The sequence below is a fragment of the Aspergillus alliaceus genome, assembly GCF_009176365.1.
Source record: "Aspergillus alliaceus strain CBS 536.65 unplaced genomic scaffold BDW43scaffold_57, whole genome shotgun sequence".
Lineage (NCBI taxonomy): Eukaryota > Fungi > Ascomycota > Eurotiomycetes > Eurotiales > Aspergillaceae > Aspergillus > Aspergillus alliaceus.
This window is the reverse complement of record NW_022474740.1, coordinates 229,894-250,468: the sequence shown is the minus strand read 5'-3', so window position 1 is coordinate 250,468 and position 20,575 is coordinate 229,894. Positions and strand designations below refer to the sequence as shown.

Genomic DNA, 20,575 nt, shown 5'->3' with positions numbered 1-20,575 from the left:
TAATCCAACCAACCACCGAATCGACCACCCCCCAGCCGGCCAACGCTGTATTGCCTTACAAACTATATATTTCAGTCTCTTTATATAACATATAATAATTTAATAAATATATTATACTATATATTTCACCTTAGGTCATCTAGATGTTGTCATACGTAGAGCGTTGGAAGTATGTAAGAGGGTTGATTAGGTTGTAGGAACAGTAGGCGTTCGGCAACTAAAGAGGGCTCGGCACGGCGAGCTGTAGATACATATAGCGCTGAAAGTAGGGACGATCGGTTGACCGACTCGGTGATTGAATACGTTACTAGAAAATTAACTGGAACATCTTCAACTTAATTCCTTTAAAAACCCTGGCCAGGTGTGGCAATTCCACACTTAGATATCGAATTGCTTTTAGTTAAATGGAACCGGCGCTGCGTTCTACATGGTATTGTATTATCTTCACTATGTGGATGAGCACACTCCCTGCCGAAAAGCAAGGTCCACTGTGCCCGGCCGAACCCGCTACGCGGGCCTGAAAGGTACTACGAAATAGACCTACCGAGCAATCTTGCTGATCCAATTAAAGCCCTTGTCTGTGATAATCTATCACGGCGACAGAAAGCCAATCCCTGGCGATACCAGCCGTAGGTGAAACTTCGGAGAAATTATTAAAACAGTATGAAGTGGCCCTTAAGTCTTCGCCTGTCCATTTCCCCAAAACCCAAGTTTAGGCTAGGCTTTTTCGTGCAACAACCGTACAGAAGCAATTTCTCGCAGATAGCGGAGATGTCCACGACAACGACGACTGCGACGACTGCGACGGCTCTACAACTCGATTCACTACTATTAGAAAATAGCAGTATTAGCAATATTCGCTCAACAGAAGATGTCCATCAGCCGACCTCTCGGAATTCCCGCCTACAACAGGTCGTGGTGGTCGTACAGCTCTTTGCCGTCACACTCACGGCCAGCGTAATTAATGGTTTAGTAACCGTTGGTCTGCCAACTATTGCCAAGGAACTTCAGTTGCCATCTTCTCTATCCTTCTGGCCCTCATCCGTCAGTAGCCTTGCGACTGCTTCCGCCCTTCTATTGGCGGGGTCCATTGCAGATACTGTTGGTCCACGATGGGTTGAACTGGGCGGATCGTTTGCTAGCGGAGCATTAATGATCGGTCAAGGATCAGCTGTGAATGGGGAGGAATTGGTGGTACTGAGAGCCCTTCAGGGTGTCGGTCTCGCGTGCCATCTCGCGTCCTCCATTTCCATCATTACGCAGCTTTTGCCTCCAGGCAAAGGCCGTAACCTGGCTTTCTCATGCCTGGGTCTCAGCCAGCCCCTTGGGTTTTCTCTTGGACTGGTCGTAGGTGGTGTTCTAATTGACACGATCGGCTGGCGAGTGGGATGGTACATCTCTGGAGGAATCACACTCTTCTTCACAGCCGTCGGTCTGTGGGCTGTACCCAAGGGCAATGCTCATCAACACGAATGTATAATTCGTAATGTCAGGACCAGAATCGACTGGGTCGGCGCCGGATTGGCGTCTGCGTTCATGGCTTTGCTTTGTTATCTACTGGCGTGAGTCGCAAACATGGAATATAATGTTATTCGAAAATTAATCAAGAAAACAGTATCCTGAGCGCTGATCCCTCCCGGATCAAATCCCCCGAGAGCATTGTCATCTTATGCCTTGCTGCAATCTCCGTTCCATCTTTCATTACCTGGGTCCATTACCAGGTCAAAGGGGAGAAGCCCGCGTTGATCCCCAATTCGCTGTGGAAAAACACCACCTTTTCATGCGTCTGTGCTACTCTCGCAGTGTCAAATGCGGTTATTAACTCTATGGAACTCTTTGCCAGCTTGTTGTGAGTGATGTCTGCCTGATTTTTCGTCCGTTTCCACCCTTCCGCTAATGCCATTCTAGTTTCCAAGAAGTCCAATACCTCTCTGCTCTGCAGGCATCTATTCGGATCCTACCAAGTCTCATAGTTGGTGTACTCATAAACCTTCTGATTGGACTCTTTGTGCACAAAGTCCCCGCTTACTGGATCGTGACGATTACCTCCATCCTCTGCGCTGGGTCCCCTTTGCTCATGGCCACTATCCAGCCTTCATGGCCATATTGGAGTAATGCCTTCGTCGCTCAGATATTGCAGCCTTTCAGTTTTGATGCTCTGTACACTGTCGGACTGATCGTCATCACCAATAGCTTCCCCGATAATACCCAGGCCCTGGCAGGAGCAGTCTTCAATACGTCCGCACAATTCGGTAGCGCCCTTGGACTCGCTGTTCTGCAGGTGATCTCCACCATTGTCACGGATCAATCTGGCAGAGAGGAGAGACAGGCGCGGATGAATGGATATCGGGCTAGCTTCTGGGCCATGTTTGGATTCATGATTCTTTGCACGATTCTTGGCTTTTTTGGATTGCGTAAGGCCGGTAAGATAGGATTGAAACAGGATTGATCTAGCGAAGGTGTCGATGGAAGAATTGGAGAAGGATAATGAGTCATCTTTCAGCAGGGGAGTGGACGGGCTTTTGAAATATACCCAAACGTTTTAGTTGGCGGCTTCCGTGCACTGCAATCGGAGCTGTTAGTATTTTAGTTACCTCTGTCTGCTCTCTACCCGACAGTAGTACTCAATATCATAATATTACATCATTTTTTTGTGAGATCGTGTCATGATCTAGCCATTCGTTCATAATAGTAATCATGAAGCGCTTTCGGTCCCTTAAGCATTTGCTGGCTTGTTTAGCCATGAAACCATGATATCCTCGATGGGATCGCAGACAATGGGAATGTTGGGACTGTTGTCGGGGTAGGAGATACGTTCCAGATTTGAAAATTCAACACTGCACATAGAAGATCGGTCCCATGAGCATGTCCATCGGCTCCCACCAGTGCATGGCAACACTTCACACATTGTCGCCTTTAAACACCGATATCTCCGCGTGCAACCGCAAAAAGCTATTAGTTCGCTAGAGGGAGATTGAAATTCAAACAAACCCGACCCCAATCTTTCTGATGGAAGGGGAAAAGGAAAGAGGGCACCTGATCATCTGGACTACATAACTAACTATTTGCTAATCGTAAGGCTCTCCCCACCCCTATCCGCAGGTATTTGCAAAGTTATAGAATTTGGATGGTCTTAATCGAAGTCAAGATGACCGCGAACGTCCAGGGTCTTTATGGTCCAGAAGGACACAGGAACCCACCAGGCTACAAGTACAACAAATGCAAAATATGGACAATGTTATAAAATGAGAAAAGTAGAAAACAGAAGAAGGGCAAAGGAGGACAAGACGAAGCAATCGGGAAACGTCCTCAGACATCATTGACAAACCCACTCCCCCTGGAATCTGTGTTAATCATCATCGTATTCATCAATCTCTTTGGACGCAAGCCCTTCGATGTTCCAATAATACCGCCATCCGTCAACCTTGCAACACAGGATTGTTGCCTAAATAGCCCATGCCAAGCACGTAAAGGAAAATAATATGGTGCGGAACCCATATATTGCGCTTCGTTGGGTATGATAAAAGGCCTAGTCCCGTTCCGATCCATATCCAAGGGCGAAGGCTATAGCGCCATGTTGTATGCCGCCTGTCACGCCTGCTCTGTGGAGGTGAAACCTTCCAGCAGTCCGACGTCCGCACCATGGCCGCGGGCATCCTTTAGCCGAAACGCTACTCTATGAAGATCAAGGAGTAGAAATACCTTTCTGCTCTTTTAAAAAACAATTTGACTGAGTGCCTCAGACAGGTGCGAAATGCCAAGAAGCTTCAATATTCCTTACATGTCATTGTCGTCAGTGAACTGTGGTACCGGTAAGTGTCAACTTTCAACACTGTTTATTATGTGTAGTCTTACTGTCGCTCCCAACATGTAACTAAACAAGCTCTTGTCTAATCGGCTCTTTTCCGATGCGACCTAAAGTAATCTTCAATGCCAGAATGTAATAATAAGGTCATCCCAGGTATGCAAGAGGCAGAAGCGCCTTGGATAAAAGCAACGCTAATTTATCTACATCCTACCGTCTAAACTACTAACTACTTTGCTTGGTTGTTGTCTAGAAGCGAGGGATGGCTGGATCAGCAAATGCCAAGTTCCTGTAGTATCTCCCCCGCTAATTGATTTGCAGCTCACTTTCCCCCAGCCCAAGATAATGTCAACTTGGCTATATCTGCGGTACCAACTGATAAATATCTTGATGATATGTACTCGATGGCTTCTTCGGCCAAGCTCAAAAGTTACGGCCCTCCCTACCTGCTGGATCCTTGTAGTATATTGCGTGAGAACTTCTTGGGTGGTTCTAGCGTGGGCAGGGTATCCCTCTATCTATCGTCATCCTTGTGGATCACCATAGATCTATACCTAATAACATCTCCAACTATAATATTTAAGTTATAGCGATAGTTATGATGTGTTGACTTTTATAAGTGGCTTATTATGGAAGCTAGACTTTTCCTATACTAGAGTTTTCTAAATATAGGGGCTCATCTTCGAGCTGGGCCTCAGAGAGATCCATCGCAGTGACTTTTGTGCGGTAATTAAGGGGTCGGGTAGCTGGCTGGAAAGGACAGGACAGTTTGCAACATAATAACGTTTTACACCATAGCGAATACATCGGTGTTTCTGCTTGTGTCTCTCAATTTCTTCTTCAGGCACTTATTTTATGTGTCTCTGTCCTACACAGCTTACTGACCCACCGGCCAATCCATAGCCTTGCTATTCGGCGTGGTGGCTTTGGTAGACTCAGAGGTAATTGCAGGGGCTGCGGCTGCTTTTGGGGTGTTTTGGGCACGATTGTACGTCGTAGGTCGCTGATAAGCGTGTCTGGTACTTAATAGACATTTTGCCTTCTTCATTTCAGTCAGCAATATTCTTGACCTGTGTACGGTAGCCGCTAAAGGTTTCCGCTTCGATTGAGATAAGCTTGTCACGGAGGGAATTACTAATGACTTACAAAAGGTAGTTCTTCTTAATATAGCCATCCCAACCGTGGGCGCCAGCCGAGCAGAAGTCGGTCAAGATCCGCTAGCATGTCTTCCAGGAAGCGGCTCCCCTGCCTTACGCGATTGAGTCAGACAAAGCCTTCTCTTGCAGGGCGTGGTCTTCAAACACTGTTTTTAAATGGTCGAAATAGGCCTCCAGAGTGAAGGAAGAGGTGCTTTGATAGGTGTTAATCCAAGGGTAGACCTGCGCTGCTGTATTGTCGTCTAATCTACTAAAGATATACTAGATACATTGTATATTATTTTTGATATTAGCTTAGTTTATTACAAGGTTTACACAAAGCCTGCCTTCCTATTAGAGGGCGCGATTCTTCTCATCAAAGATCTCCGGGTCTGGGAGCCTCGGACGGGGTCGCCTCTCAGGCGCTGTTGGGGCTTCGTTTGGTACTGGGTTTACCGGTACGTCCATCCTCGGTGTCGTCGTTCCGGGGGTTCCAGTGGTAGTGGCTCCCTGGACAGCGTCTTTCATCGCCTGTAAGGCATCTAAGAGCTGTCGCCGTTCATTGGCATGGTGCTCCCATGACCGTCCGCACCCACGCGGGAACATGGTCGTTGGTAGTCGGGGCAGAGTTCCGCTCGAAGCCTGCAATGGGTGGAGGCCCTATGGGCGTGCCACTGCTGCTTCCGCAGTTCAAATCCATGTCGCTAATCTACGCTGGTGTACGGGTTTCGTGAGTATCTTCTAATATATTGTCTTAGTGGTAGGCGCGATCTGATGATTCTTCGGATTCGAAGTCCATCACGGGAGTACTGAAAGTGATCATGTATCATTGTTGTTGTGTCTATTTTCATTCGTTGTTAAAGCGATGCGTGTTTTCTCACTCGCTGCGTGTATTAAGATATATTCGGAACTAATCTACTGTCGTCCTTGCTGTTTGCTTTTTACATTTAAGAGTATGGGTTAATTCCTAGTATAAAGGACTAGACCCTGCTATCTAATTACTAGATACATACAATAAGGAACTATTAAAAAAGAAAAAGAAATCTACGCGACACGCTGAAAATAGCTTCTGCGTCCAGGTCACGGGGTCGTCAAGCAACTGCGAAGGTGGAACCGAGTGCGATGCAGGCGTAGCCTGAGACAGGATAAGTCTAGAAGTCTTATCTAACTAAGATAGATTAATACTATTTACTATATCTAATTTAGTTGATAGCATTGACAGGCGAGCTGTTTAGGAGCTGCTCCTGCCACCGGTGTAAATTTTACCCTTTCTTGGGGGGGTTTAGCGGCTTGATCAGCTTTGCCATTCTCTATAATATCTCGATGGCTCGGGATCTATTGAATTTTCTTTATCCAAGATTTAACCGGTGCAAAATCAGATTATCCTTGTCTCTGTAGGCTGCCGGGGTTGACTTTCCGGTTAATGATGCACAGAACATTTCACATAATTTCAACTTGATTACGGGCATATTGCCAAGACGTGGCCAAACCGCCCGGATTCTGAATGGAATATGATAATGCAACGTATATTCTGCGGCATAGGTCTTCACATTCTAATCGCACTTCTAGGGTGCAATCCACCATACAATGGCTACTTTCGCGCAGCCCATTGCCGGCGCATATCGGGGTGCAGGGCGCAGAGGAACTGTGGAGTCAAGTTCGGTTATCTCTCAAGCATACTCAACAGTGAAAGCAAGGTACTAACCGTATAATCATGAATTATATCAAAAATGGCTCCTCCGTCTTTCAGAGCATTAGGTTCCCAGTCTGTCTTGAAGAAGTCGCCTTCAAGGAAAGTAACATTGCCTGGACCGGCAGTGCCACTCTGCTGTTCTCCGAAGTTGTATGCTTGCGGTTTTTGCAGTTCCTTGGAGGCGTAATTCTGGGCTGCTGCTACTCCGGTCGCAGATATATTCTGATGTGGGTTTGTTGCATTGAACCATGGTCCTTACTGAGCTCGTTGTCAGCACCTTTGATGGTAAGCACGAAACCTCTAGGGAAGAGACCAATAATGACGCACAGTAGGAACTATATGCTACTATTTACCGCCGGTTTTGTCTCTGGCTCTATATCCTAACCTAATGAACTCGCTCAATGAGCCTAGCCAGATGAAGCATACTGCTACCTGATACGTTCGACTACATCCGGACATTGACAGCGCTCTGGCGTAGATAGAGGTGTGTATACGCAAGACCATGATACATGTACCCCTCATACTATCATGGCTAATAGCACTGAAGCCCCGGCAGGATTCTTCCTACAGGATGCTTCATACAGGATTTGTTACATTGCCACTTGTGGCATAAGTTGTTGCCTAGCCTGGCCGAATCGAAACACCCATCGCTACTAGTTCCACCGACAATATGCGGTATTTTTATCATTACTCCACATCCCGTAGAGTTCTAGCTAAAGACAGAATAATGAATCCCCAACGTCTGATCCGCGGAGGTCCGGTGTGGACGGACGAGAGATTCAAGTCAACAGTCCTTAATATAAATACTCCCGACCCTCCCTGCTCATAGTTATAGCTCACTCACTCCGCCAGATACTACTATTCCAAACAAGCACTCATCTCGACAAATACGCATCTCGACTCCAAGATGAAGGTCTCTGTCATTCTTCCACTCCTTGCTACATTAGCTACGTGGGTTCTACTCTACCTCATGCAAGATAAATTTCCTAACAGGATATAGGACTGTTACTGCCGAAAACCATTATTGGTGTGCCTGTCAGCAATCGTCCGGTAGCTCTGATTTGATCGACAAAAACACCAAAATATGCTGTGGCCGACAGGGTGGATCATTTCCTAGTAAGGAGGAAGCTAATTTACACAGGAATATGTTCAATACTGACTTCTACTTAGGCTACCAGGACGTATCACAAGAAGGAACTGAGGTCAGCTTCTCAGGCAACTATGTGAGTGGAACCCTACATAACCCAGATTAAAATTTTACGGCCTAGGGCGTTAATTTTGTATTAGTGTTATAGCAGTGGGGGAGGCCTTCACGGTAATGATTTTGCCAGCTGCTGTTCTAGTTTGCAAGGTTCAGGGGATTCGACTTGCTGGTGAACTTCTAACTTGATCTAGGATTCTTGCTGGACTGCTCTTATACTTGCTTCTAGAGATTCTATTCAACAATTTTGATCGCTGATTCAACTCGACGATTTGCGCTTTCTACTGTCTTAACCTTATATTGCCAGGGAACATAACAGTGGCAATGTAGGATTCCCGGGGTTCCCGGCGCTCAGTTGACCTTCTGTATCTATTTATTTTGAAGGGATTTACCTATCCTCGGTCATTACTCGAGAAATCACCATTTCGTATGCATTTGATCAAGACGTTAGCTAAACCTCAAGATATTATGAATCGAGAGTATATTTATAGAGTATCAGCCGTTTACAACTAACTTATCAGCCAATTCACGATTCTAATAAATTCAGACATAGAATACCAAGCATTTCTATTGGAACGGGGCAGTCAGTGAACTTTCTTACTTTATCAAAATATTCCTATATCTTCTCCTACACCACCAACTCCCACCCATGTTGCATACGTTTATACATGACATCTCCCAGCTAGCCCTTGATCTTCCCCGTCACCTCCACCGGTCCACCCTGCTCCCCCGTCGGAATCACGACATCACGTCCTCGATGTCGAATCGTCAAAAAAACAGGCGTAATAAACCACTATCCACCGTCAGCACTTCATTCAACATCCAATATCCATATCCAATACACCCCTGCAGTCCCTGCCGCAAACTCCTCCATCAGCGCCCCTCCACCTCCATCGCCTCTATCGTATACTTCCGCTCCGTCACCTCCAGATCCAACTGCTCCCTCGCAAGCTCCAACAAACCTTCCCTCTTCGCGCCCTCCAAAATCAGCCCCTCCCCAATCGGCGCCGTCACCAGCTCCTTCTTCCCATCTTTCTGCACCAGGACGTCCCATTCCAAAACCTTGCTCTCCCGTGCACGAGTCGCGAATTTGACTGAATGTGACTTGGCCTTTCTTAACAGTAAAACTATCAGCTCCCTCGTTGCACCGCAGCTGAAATCACGACTTTCATTGTCAAGCAGAACGCTATCCGACAGCAATTGAACTGCATCTAAATGGAATATTTTGGGCAATCCTAAGATCAAGATATATGGACTCTCCCTGCAGAGCATTCACGAACAAAACCGATACGATAAAATTGAAGACTACGTGCGCATATGTTGCTGTAGCAGCCTGACAAAGAGCAAAGGTTCCCTTCCCAGGACATTTTCTCTACCCTCGGAATATGTCATGATCCTGACCAACACTTTTACACGATTCGGCCTGGATAATGGAACGCTAGGCACCACTATAGGTGTTGTGGTAGATATACCTGGCATGTCTGCTTCCAAATCATGCGTGTACGCTGGTCTCATTCTCTCTAGTCAGGCGTAATTCGCATCAATGGCCTTTACATCATATGCCACAAGCCACCCACTTGCGTTCCCATTCGGCAGCAGAGATCAACTAAGCTTGAATTTGATGACCTCGAACCGGCAACCATCCCAATTTCCCATCGGAACGATCTGTCCCTATTAAAGGTCACACAATACGCCGAAGACAAGCGCCAATGTGTCCGGCTTTCTGTCTCATAGAGTACAATGTCTAGGGTTCGATCCTCACGGCAGGGATCCTCGAACCCAAAGACGACCCCAGTAGACGTGGCCAGGATAGACACAGAAAATACTGCTCCATGTACGTCCAGTTATCAAGGCTCAAGTCTTCCAAAGAACTTCATCTCCTGCAGAAGCTAGACATGGAAGATCTCCAGTTTGCACCTTATATGGAATTGACCACCGAAATTGTAAAGACTTCGGGAACTAGAAAACAAATGATTGCGGCATGGGCATCGAAGCGACTTCACTGGGCCACTGCCTTGCAAAAGAACTTCCTCTCTTATTTGTCCGTCACCTTTACTGAAGATGCAGGCCGTCTTGTACATCTTTGACAAACGTATCCTTATAGATTTGACATGGTTACTTTGCCTTCTATAAGCATATAAAGCATATCCCTAACCCATCTACATTTAACCTGCTTCACCTTCGACGTCATACCCACGAACTTTCAAGTTTCAGCACCCTTTTTTCCCGACTCTTCTAGCCACTCAAATCAGAATCTTAATACCATATGTGTCGGTGGCCGATTTAGCGGCGTGCCATAGGCGACTCCCACCAGGAGAGCGCAAAACACGTTGGGATAGCGGTAAATGTTTATGGTAATTGCTCAAAGAACAAGAATAATCGTTGGACTGTATTCCTTTGACATAAATTTTGGACAATGGGCCTCCTTCTATACGCGTAGTCGGAGGCTTGTTGCGTCAGAATGCTGACGAGTGCCCAAAAACAACAACGCAGTCAAACATATTCAAGTTACAGTATATGGAGTGTAGCAATATCGGTTTGATGACCTGTAGATTGACATCATAGCTTATTATTTCCGATCGTTCACCATCAGATCCACGTGCCTCAACGGATGGTGGGCTACTTGCTACGGGGGTGGCATCTTGGCTCTTGGAATTACCAGAAATAATATGACCAAAACGCAAAGCGGGAATTCTAGGTCCTTGATGTGCATCATCTCTACTGGTCATTGTTGTGGCAGATCATACAGCACAACAGGCCGAGAGCTCGTATCTTGACCAGATCACCACCAGTCGGACCTCTGATTGGATGCTCCGCTGCGTGGGAATATTAAAGAAGCTGTCCGTCGATCATTACCCAGCTTCCGACCTGGGGGTGGGGAGAGCAAGAATATGATATGCTGAATCGACACTTCGGAAGACAAAGACAACAACTGCCATGATCCAACCGTCTTGGCAGTCATTTCAGCGGTTCATGTAACCGGATCGGGCCTAATAGAGGGCTCCTGATATCCAAGTCCCATGGTTCGTGGCCGGCATTTGCCTTGCGAAGCATGTTGATAGATCTAGTGGTCATATGGGTCGTTTCCATAGAATCGACGTTGCGTTTTAAGCCCAGAAAGCAGGCTTTCTCTTGGAGGCACAGGTCTTTCTTCTCGGTCACTCTACGGGCTTCTGGGCAACAATCACTAGGAAATCGGACATGGCATGCATAGTGTTAGCCATAATTTCCTTTCGAACTCCGGCGTTGAGAATCATCACCTCTACCTTCTGCCAGCCTAGAATATCGGGGAGGAGCGACGCTGTGAAGGCATCCACGCCCTCGATAAAGTTCATCCGATTGAAGCTGCCACATTCCTTCAACCGCGTGTCCTTTGGCCAAGTTCCCAGCGGGAGCTTGAATCTCGACTCGTCGACAAGCGTGAAGCCGGCATCTTCCACCCAGCCTCTCATATGCGGGGCCGGATCCATCGTCTGCCCAATGCGCAGACAGGCCTCCTTGAGCGCATCCAACATCGTCACGGTGTAGCAATCCGGCGGTAACGTGCCATCCTCCGCGTACAATGTGTTGGTTGCTTCCTGTAGTTCTAGGTATCCTCCCGGTTCCAGGTTCTCATAACATTGACGGATCAGTCTCGGCCAATCCCGAATCGAACCGGCCATGTAGCGACAGTGAATGAAATCGTACTTTTGGCTCTCCAACCAATCTTTCTCGACGTCATCAACGTAGAATCTCGTATTCGGCGGCACCCAGTCGGGCTGAATGGGACTAAGATCGTTCCCGACGATTTCTGCAGCCGTCGGGTACTCGTCGCCTAGCTCGATGGCCCACGCTCCGGTTCCCGTTCCAATATCGAGGATGCGCTTTCCGTCCAGATCGATCGGAGCCAGGAACAGTCGATCGTTCAATACTCGATAGTACATATGGTGGACCATATCCAGTCGGTCCTGTTCGGCTTCATCGTTGGGGAAATGGTAATTTCCAGCGAACTTGCTGTGATAGCGCCGACCGTGTCGGTATTCGTACTGGAATACGGTGGATCGGATGGACGTGCTGGCCTCGGACGAGGAATCTGTGATCAGATCGGGGATCGCTTCATCCCAGTCGACCTCGACTGTGTCTTTGTGGCCGGCCATTGTGGTTTAATGTTGTTCAGGTCAAACGGCGACCCCCGACCACGTTTCTCCGAAGCAAAGTGGGGAATTTTCTTTCCTTTCTATTGACGATGTGGGGACCTGATCGTTATCTCTGCCTAGGACCATACATTGTTCCAAAAGACGAGAATAACCCCGGAATGCGAGCCCATTCTTCCCTTGTTCTCTGTGAAGCAAGAAACTGCCGTGTTATTTGGACTACAATCAATTCGCTATGCTACGTTTTGGTAGGGTCTCACCAAAGAGGAAAGGGAAAAAAAAGTCTGATGAACATAAATTAAGATACCATATCATTAAAATTAGCACCAGTCCTGTTGGACCGTCCAGAAGATATGTAGGCCCCCGTCAGGTTTTCTTTATACGACGGGCCATCCGTCGTTCCAGTTCAGCCGATTCCACCCAAACTGATACTGCTCGACAGCTAGGCCGATATTCGTATTGGCATAATGGTAATAGAGAACCGGGCCCAAATTCTTATCGTTCAAAATACCCCTAAAGCGTGTGAGTAGCCGTCTTCGAAAGAAACATCCTCTGCGAAATGCTTACTGTCCGCCAGGCCCGTAGACAACTCCGTGGCTTGCGAGGACCGTTGTCCCTCCACTTTCGAGGCAGGACTTCCCACTTTGATCAACCTGTAGCAGCTCCTGTTAGTACAAGTAGGATGGGGAGAAAGAGTAGGAACGATTTGTATTTCACGTACAAAATCACCTCTACCCGACTCCGAACGGCAGACGTTGATCCGATACTCCTCTCCTGGCGCAGGGTGGTTGGTATCGTATCCATTAGCCCTGCCCGAGGAAAAGAACAGGTAGTAAAATCCATTATATTGGAATAGGAATGGCGCCTCAATCGCGTGGTTGCCAGATGCATTATAGGCAATGTTATTCGGGGCGGTGCTTCCAATCTTCAGTGGGCTCGACAGATCTACCTGGTACAAGCCCTGCCAATAAGACCCAAAATTCAGGACTTGAGTGTCCTCGATCTGAATCCAGTTGGCGTCGATGGTATTGTATCCTTGTGAGCCGTCGGAACTCAGACCCGTGCTACCGTGGTCTGTCCATTTACCGACTTCCATGGTCGGGGAGCTGGCAACTCCGATGACGGAGTTCTGTGATCCCAGCGTCGAGACAGCATAGTACATGTAGTATGTGCCATCTTGGTAATGCACATCGGGGGCCTGCAAATATGGTTAGCTACATGTGCTATGTAGAGTATTGGACAAGTGATCTTTACCCAGAGGTTCTTATTGCCGTCGTGATCAATGGAGGAGCCTGAGGGTAAGGCATAGCCCTCCTCCTTCCAGGGCCCTTGGAGGGCGTCTGAGGTGCTGATATGGATGCCATTTCCGGTCGAAAAGAGGAAATACTTGCCGTCCGACTCACGTTGCCAGAGACCCGGATCATGGGCCCAACAGTCTCCCGAGCAGGGGCCCGGGTCTGCGTAGGCATTAACCAACGTGAGGGGCAGACAGAGAGCAGACAGAAGCGCGAGCATGTTGAAAGGCAGGAGAAATGAACTGCGGAGGCTCCGTCATGCAGGAAGTTTTTGGTGTCGTCCTTGGGGTTTATGTATGCACCCATTCGGCTTGGCTCCGACTGCTACCTTTGGCCTTCGACAGCACAAGGACTTCGGCCGTACAGGTCACAAGGCGCGGTGGAATGCATATTGCACCAAAACGTCCCGTGAATAACTTTTGTGATGTCGACGTAGCGGGAGAAAAAAAAAAAGCAGCCCCAAGTTAGGCTGTGCTTTGTGCACTGTATACTTCTGGCATCTGACAACATTAGGATTCATGCTAATCATCTAGTTTAAACTTCTACCACCCTTGCAGGAAGAATCCCCGCAAAGAGTGGGTCTTATCTCCCGCAAGGCACAGCAATAATCGGGCAGCAGCACCGATACCGAGATATTTTCGCTTTCTCGAGCGAAGGACAAAACTGGGACAAGTCACGGAATGACGTGCTTGGACACACTAAAGGCGCCACTAGGATAGAGAGAGAAAGCAAATACAGTAAATGCGAGGGCGTGATATTGCCGTAGATCCTAGTCTGTTGTTTCCAAATGACGCAGTCACCTGTTCTTTGCCTATTTTTTCCGTGATTTCCAGAACCCTGACAAAAGCCTTCCCCCTGAGAGGAGACATTTCTGCATGCGCTGGCAGACGCAAGGAAGCAAATCAATAAATGTCCGATCCCAGGGGTTACCCGTTGGGCAGTAGACACGTAGAATCGACTCTTGGAAATCTCAGATTCACCGACTTTTGGCCATTCCGAGTTAGTAATAAATCGAAAATCCCCTCGCATCGAAATCCGTCGATCGCATCGCCTCCCCCACACTTCGCCGGACGATCTGCGGCCGCCACCACAAGCTACCGGCAATGCACTATATTATATTAATCGACGGCAGTTGGCTCGGGGGTTGTGCACTGGGAAAATACGTGGAAAATCACTATCTCTTCAAAGTGAGCAGTAAATGTCGCAATATAGACAGACATCTGAAATCCCCAGCGTGTGTGGGGGAACAAACTCCTCCATGCATGACAGGAAAATATTACTAAGGAGATATGTAGTAAGTTATCATAGTTAAATAAATTGTCCACTTATTCTGAGCTCTAGTTTCCCGCTCCACAGAATCTCCACTGCGGTCCATTGCGGTCTTGGACTCATGTGCCTCTATCGTCACTCATGCAGAACGACGCCATCATAACTTCAGATAAGACTCATTCCCCAGATCTCGAAGCATCTATCAAGTACAATGCAGGATCACCCGAGGTGATCGCCTGAATGGTTATCTCATACATGTAACACCACTTCATATATGCTTATTGGATCAACACAAGTGGGTTGAAGAACCACCACAGAAAGGAGACAGCAAACGATAGGAACAAGGGGGATAAAACAAGCCCGCTACACTATTTCTCCGAAGAATTCCGTACCACCAGAGTCGCTGTCATAGTTTTATCATAACATAGTCCCCCCTCATGGGCACTTGGCGGTGCCTGCAGCCTGTCAGCCGTGTACGACGTGGCATGGTCCTAGCAAAACAGGATTGTTGGGCATTCCAGTGCGCGAAGATCGGTGTTTCCTAGCGTACAATGCTACACCATACAGATGGCATGGTGAGAACAACACAGTCCCAAAAATGCGGCTGAATGTCGCTGGAATCCAACCAATGCCATCGCATAGTCCCGCGGCTCCACATTAAATCCCTCCAAGCCCAGACCTGCGTGAGGGGCAACAAATAAGCAACTGTGGCTATGGCTCTATTTCTCGTATTTACTAACATTCTTCCCTCCCTCTACTCGAATATTGGGCTGGTGCCTCATGAGGGGAGCCGAGGACAGTTCATGTTTTTCTCTCTCTCCAGTGGATAAAGGAGAACTGCGAACAGACACCAGTTGCCTGTAAGTAGGCTGTGCATTTTCTTCGATAGAAAAGAAGAGAGGCTCTTACGCTTATACTCCGCTCCCAGGATAGATCCGAGAGGGATGCTGGAAGAAATGGTCACATAGGGTATCAATCCAGAAGACAAACCAGAAGCTACTTGTAAAATAGAGCCGCGGCGGATCAAGGCAGAAACAACAACAGCGGTTAGAATAATTGGGCTTGAATGTGTGTAAGTCCTCGACGCATGGCTAGAGGCAGGAGCTAATGCAAGCGGAGGCGGCCTATTCTCTGAAATGAGACATGCCACAGGGGGAAGTAGTCCAATTCAAGATGCACGGCCATACCAAAGCCCATTTCCGTAGCCCGATTCACCCGATTCACAAGATAGCGAACATGGGGTTGCTATAGGCTACCCAAACAGGTCGCGTCGGCTCGCTAGATTGCCGCGCTGAAGAATAACTGTGCAACTCGCATTCAATCGCGCTATGCTTTGCTGAGAACGTTGATTCCGCTTCCAAGTTCAATCTGGTCTGGTAGTCAACATACCGAAGTATCTCCGAGTGTTCTCCGACGCCCTTTGTTCGTCAATCGAACATAATTCTATACCCTGAACCGGATCTTCGCTATACGACCAAGGTCTTGAGTAGCCTCTTACCTTCTGATACGGGAAACTGGCACAGAGCTATCTCCTTTGCCGGGGATCCCTAGCACACAGATGGTTGGAAAGGGGAATGGCGACGCATTGACGCGTAATAAGGGGCAGATATCGCCGCAAATTGAGAAGGCTTGCTAGGATCAGCTTTCCCCTGATTCCTGCATATTATTATTGCTCATTTGCATACAATCCCTGCCATCAGAGACTACGATCATCCCACATGGGACAAAGTTCAGCGATGCAAGCGCGATAAATAGTTGGGAGATTTATAGCTAGACTACAGCGATGAAATAAGGCAACTTAAATAACGCCGTCGATCCTCCACGGAGAGCTTAGCCTGGATGATCTTCATGGGAGGTCGCTCCCTTCGGTTGACGTTAGCTACGCTAAATTTGGTCTATGTGGATCTTCTTTGTACTCCATGCTTTTTCTTTTTTTGGAACTAAGCATATCAAAGTTCGAATTGATGGAGTTCCGGTGAAACAAATGCTAAATTCCAAGGGTAAGATCAGACTTAGACGACAACAACCACTATGAAGGATCGGCCCTACCGAGACCTCGTTTCTAACGTATTGAAGGAACTTCATGGAATCGTAAACCAGCTGTACTGTACAATACCTGGAGTCCAGCTTTATCTCGTTTCATGGACATTGCGTGTAGGTAGTTGAAAGACCAGTGAAGCATAAAATTCTGTGTCGGGATGTTTGAGCAATGGTTCTAGTATCCGGTCACGCGATACGGCCACCATTGATAGTCTATCTGTCACTGCTAGAATCTAAAATATGAAGGAGCGACTAAACATTAAGGAAGGACTAAGGCTAAGTACATAGTTGTATATCAAATCGCCACATGCAAGGCATCATTAAGGACCGTAGACCTCCCATTTTCGGGTGGTATAATGAGGTACAGAAAACATAACGTGTCTTCGTCATCGTTGGTAAGAGGATACTGCTAGCTTGCCTTCTTAGTAGCGGACAATGTTGCGAGCTCCATGCCACGTCTTGGTCTCAGTTGGAGTGGGACCATTGCCAGTGCCTGTGGGTTTGGTATGGGTAGGGTGAGATCCAGTGCCGGTGGGCTGGTTGGTCTCGGTAGCGGTAGAGGAAGGAACATCCGTCTTCGTGGCCTTGTCGGGTCCCGTACCAGTAGGTTCTGAAATTGGGGGGATCACAATTGTAGTAGTGAAACCTTGAGTGTTGGTATAGGTGATAGTCTCGCAACGCTCACAGTGGTGACCGCTTTGACCACCGGGAGCATCGGTGGGAGTAATATCTGAGCCGCCGTTGCCAACAGGGACGTACACTGTCACGGTGGAGGCTGGAGGGCATGTCTCGGAGCCATCAGCACCAGTAGGAGCAGGGCCGACAATGGTAGTCGTAGTCTCGACGTGGGGAGTGGAAGTGGGGGTTAGAACTGCGGTGGTGGTATAGCAGGTAGTGGTCTCATAGGTGGAAGCAGTCACCCAGGTGCTGTAGTAGGTAGTACCACGTTCAGTGTGGACTGGGGTCGAGCACGGTTTGAAAGTCGTCTTGGTAATGGTGTCGGTGATGGTGGAAGTGATAGTAGTTCCGGAGCCTCCAGGAGCGGTCGTGGTGGTATGAGAGTCACCACTACTTCCAGTCTCCGTGGGCTTCTCTCCACCGCCACCACCTGTGGGCAGAAGGGTAGGAGAGTGAGAGATGGTTGTGTTCAGGCCACGGGGGAAAGGTCCCGGTAGAGCAAGAGCAGAGCCGGCAAGGGCAGATATAAAGAGTACAGTAGAACGCATGGTGAGCTCGACAGAGTAGATCAGCTGGAAGCGAGGGTAGAAGGGTGCTAAGGAGCCCAAAAAAGGTATTCGGCTTGGTAGACAAGAAACGACCGTCGTATTTGGGGGTTGATAGTGTATGCTAACAACGCTAGAACGTGAAGTAAATGGATCTAGACAATCCGAGAAAGAATATGACGTCCAAGAGGGGATCCTCTGTCCTTTATATAGTCTGGTGGCCCTGATCTTTTCGCCATCTTGTACGTAATAACCACACGCCCACATTTCCCCAAAGCAGAAATGAAAATTCTATAGCCATCACCCCATTGACCAGCAATATCGGAGACACTTGCTTTCCGGCCCTGTCGAAGAACCGTTAGAGGAACTATTGGTTTTTGGATCCACCAGGGTACCATTAGACCCTGTGGCGTCTCCACTTCGGCTCTCTGCCGAGCTCGAGGGAACTATTCCCGAACGCCGCAATTCCACGGGCTGTCAGTCCTGGCTATCGTTTCATTGGTCGAGGCTAGGTACTGTAGGCTTCCTATTCGGCCGTACCATGTACAGTCTCAGATTCTGAGGTAAAAATAGGACCTCGAGACGTCAGGGTCTTGAAGTGAACCATGGTTTGCTCGTCCACAGCCGTTAAGCGAGTGTGGCGCACCACCGTCAACCGAGCTCTGAGACAGAAATGAAAAGTCACCAGGTATCTATGGAGCCGATAGTTCTTCAGTTCCCCTCAGTAGCGCAAAAACTCCTCGTAGACTTTTGCGGGTAAAGTAGAGTGCGAGCAAGGAAAATGTCGAGTCCCCGCCGCTACTTGCGATCAATCTTCTTTGTTGCTCCGTGTGACATCTTTTGAGACGATCTCTTCGAACCACAAATGTGTAGATTCCGAGATCTCATGTTATGCACATGACCCATGATGATATAATGCTAGCAATTGCGAGAAGCGGCAATTGTGGCTGAGACATTAGAGTGGGAGCTCTGGAAATGATTTGTCGAGTTCCGGATATTCTTATCTGACTTTTCGTATTTTATTCCAAGCATCACAGAAAAGAACAATAGCTCCCTTCGACCGACTCCATGCGCTCATTGTCTTGTCCTCTCAAGTCGCATTGAGACTTGTTTCGGAAATAGAAACAGTCCAACGACAAATCAGGGCCAATGCCGAGGGATGAGATCGGTCTGGCCTTCACAATATACTTCTGCGGCGGTCGCATAATGATCGTACTCTCGCTCGTCAATGGCGCTATGACACGCTTAACTGAATGAACGGCTAGCCGAGGATTGTGGTCATTGACCAGGTATGTTGATGAGTATCATTCGCATTGGCCGTGTAGGTCTTCAGGAAATGTTTGCTGTTGCCTCGGCAATAATAAAGGTTTCTCTACCTCGCCCGTCCTGACTGCATCATGGCCGCCTTCAAGGTGCTTGTGAACTTTGCGGTGCCTTTTCCAGCTTTCCTCGCGGTGATTCAAACCAGTCTGAGCATAGATGTCGCGTCATCTGGGTTGCTAAGACTCTCCCACAGTATTTTGTGATAAGCAGCTTGCCCAAACTACCCATAGGTTTCTATGGGTATTTCAGCTCTCCGCACAGGCGAAACTGCGTAGCTGTTTAGCTATCGTGGCTATTACCGCCGTCAAACATCTCACTTGCCTATGCCATAAAAAGACGTGCTTGACCCAGGATGGGCGACTCGGCTGTAATACCCAACGAGAGGAGACAATTCCACAATATAATCTTCGTTCTTCCCGTCCATAATCCCATGAATTTTGCAACCTAGAAGCTGACGGTGTGTTTCCATTTAGGCCCATCTTTGTTTTTGTGTAAACCAGGCTGCCCTCCAATCGATACGCACCAGCTATGCTTAACATGAAAATTCTCTGTCGAGCCAGAGGAAGGTGTGGTCGCAACAAATATCGTCCATATCGCGAAATGGGTCCCCATACATCATTGGAAGCCTTCGTTGTGGTGAGCATTTACGCAGTGCCGATCGCCGGAAGATCGGGAAATCAGCTAACGTACCATCTCTGTCGGTTTGTAACTTGCTTAGTGATGATCATAGACTTTGCATTCTGGACGAGACTGATGATAGAGGTTTGTAGGAGCCATGCGTGCTCGTACTGTGCATAGATGTTAATGGGACCATAGTACTAGAATGCGTTGGATGGCACATCTCCTGTGTAAAGTGAGAAAAGGAAGAAACTTATAGGCGGCCATTAGAAACATTATTATACCCACAGTTAATCAACGATCGACACTTGATCTTCGTAGTATTGGCCTTTAACTCCCTGTCAGTTCTACGCATGCCCCAGTGATCGTCGCTTGGCATCGGAGGGATTCCGCATGTCTTGAACCAGTTGAGATTTGATTGAGGCAGCTCAATGTCATATACAATGACATACCATTCGTCTATCTATTCATAATCCTAATTCTTTTCCTCTCTAGAGACTATTCGACGGATGGGACGACTTTCTGGAAGACAGTAGTCACAACCGCTCTATATATTCGTGATGCATCATGTAACTAGCTATCATGACAACGAATTGTCTATGTCTTTTCCATGCACAGACAGTCTTTGGTGTAACGGCTCGAACGTCTTTTCGGAGGCACCACCGGTCGGCTTGCCAAAGACCAGCTGCGCCTTGAGACTCCAATCCGCAGGAATCTTCTATTGCTCGGGGACACGATCGTCGTACATAGGGTTGTAGTGCTGGAGATTATAGCCCAATCTGTCCGCTTCCAAAAGTGCCCAAACTAGGGGCCTTTGGTGAGCAACAAACTCGAGTGAG

General features: G+C 47.9%; 7 protein-coding genes across 7 annotated transcripts; 2 read left to right on the top strand and 5 right to left on the bottom strand.

Annotated features, from left to right (window-relative positions):
- Positions 1–196: 196 nt before the first annotated feature.
- Positions 197–2,657, top strand: BDW43DRAFT_289725 (major facilitator superfamily domain-containing protein). Its single transcript, XM_032043419.1, has 3 exons — positions 197–1,562; positions 1,616–1,849; positions 1,909–2,657. Exons 1-3 carry the CDS (start codon positions 664–666, stop codon positions 2,447–2,449), a joined length of 1,674 nt encoding a protein of 557 aa, XP_031895888.1. The 5' UTR covers positions 197–663; the 3' UTR covers positions 2,450–2,657.
- A 3,875-nt stretch (positions 2,658–6,532) lies between these two features.
- On the bottom strand, positions 6,533–7,093 carry BDW43DRAFT_315387 (uncharacterized protein; the record flags this gene model as incomplete). Its single annotated transcript, XM_032048044.1, has 3 exons — positions 6,533–6,586; positions 6,647–6,888; positions 6,988–7,093. 3 exons carry the CDS (start codon positions 7,091–7,093, stop codon positions 6,533–6,535), a joined length of 402 nt encoding a protein of 133 aa, XP_031895887.1.
- A 448-nt stretch (positions 7,094–7,541) lies between these two features.
- BDW43DRAFT_315386 (uncharacterized protein) lies at positions 7,542–7,887 on the top strand (the record flags this gene model as incomplete). The annotated part of the gene is made up of 3 exons (XM_032048043.1): positions 7,542–7,585; positions 7,635–7,750; positions 7,805–7,887. 3 exons carry the CDS (start codon positions 7,542–7,544, stop codon positions 7,885–7,887), a joined length of 243 nt encoding a protein of 80 aa, XP_031895886.1.
- Positions 7,888–10,903: 3,016 nt separating this feature from the next.
- On the bottom strand, positions 10,904–12,190 carry BDW43DRAFT_289718 (class I SAM-dependent methyltransferase). The gene has a single exon (XM_032043418.1). The coding sequence runs from the start codon at positions 11,969–11,971 to the stop codon at positions 10,994–10,996; it is 978 nt and encodes a 325-aa protein (XP_031895885.1). The 5' UTR covers positions 11,972–12,190; the 3' UTR covers positions 10,904–10,993.
- A 155-nt stretch (positions 12,191–12,345) lies between these two features.
- On the bottom strand, positions 12,346–13,483 carry BDW43DRAFT_303470 (arabinan endo-1,5-alpha-L-arabinosidase; the record flags this gene model as incomplete). Its single annotated transcript, XM_032045416.1, has 4 exons — positions 12,346–12,481; positions 12,536–12,621; positions 12,690–13,166; positions 13,223–13,483. The coding sequence occupies 4 exons, from the start codon at positions 13,481–13,483 to the stop codon at positions 12,346–12,348; spliced, it is 960 nt and encodes a 319-aa protein (XP_031895884.1).
- A 3,511-nt stretch (positions 13,484–16,994) lies between these two features.
- Positions 16,995–17,798, bottom strand: BDW43DRAFT_315382 (extracellular proline-rich protein; the record flags this gene model as incomplete). Its single annotated transcript, XM_032048042.1, has 1 exon — positions 16,995–17,798. The coding sequence occupies one exon, from the start codon at positions 17,796–17,798 to the stop codon at positions 16,995–16,997; it is 804 nt and encodes a 267-aa protein (XP_031895883.1).
- A 1,083-nt stretch (positions 17,799–18,881) lies between these two features.
- Positions 18,882–20,069, bottom strand: BDW43DRAFT_289699 (uncharacterized protein). The gene is made up of 3 exons (XM_032043417.1): positions 19,837–20,069; positions 19,312–19,754; positions 18,882–19,249 (listed from the first exon to the last, which is right to left on the bottom strand). Exons 1-2 carry the CDS (start codon positions 19,893–19,895, stop codon positions 19,364–19,366), a joined length of 450 nt encoding a protein of 149 aa, XP_031895882.1. The 5' UTR covers positions 19,896–20,069; the 3' UTR covers positions 18,882–19,249; positions 19,312–19,363.
- Positions 20,070–20,575: the final 506 nt, after the last annotated feature.

Bases quoted from the DNA above. Each gene is read 5' to 3' on its own strand.
- BDW43DRAFT_289725 (XM_032043419.1), top strand. From the start codon at position 664: ATGAAGTGGCCCTTAAGTCTTCGCCTGTCCATTTCCCCAAAACCCAAG. The intron at 1,563-1,615 runs GTGAGTCGCAAA...TCAAGAAAACAG, and splicing joins TTGCTTTGTTATCTACTGGC to TATCCTGAGCGCTGATCCCT. The intron at 1,850-1,908 runs GTGAGTGATGTC...ATGCCATTCTAG, and splicing joins GAACTCTTTGCCAGCTTGTT to TTTCCAAGAAGTCCAATACC.
- BDW43DRAFT_289718 (XM_032043418.1), bottom strand. From the start codon at position 11,971: ATGGCCGGCCACAAAGACACAGTCGAGGTCGACTGGGATGAAGCGATC.
- BDW43DRAFT_289699 (XM_032043417.1), bottom strand. From the start codon at position 19,895: ATGGCTCCTACAAACCTCTATCATCAGTCTCGTCCAGAATGCAAAGTC. The intron at 19,755-19,836 runs CTAAGCAAGTTA...GTAAATGCTCAC, and splicing joins TGCAAAGTCTATGATCATCA to CACAACGAAGGCTTCCAATG.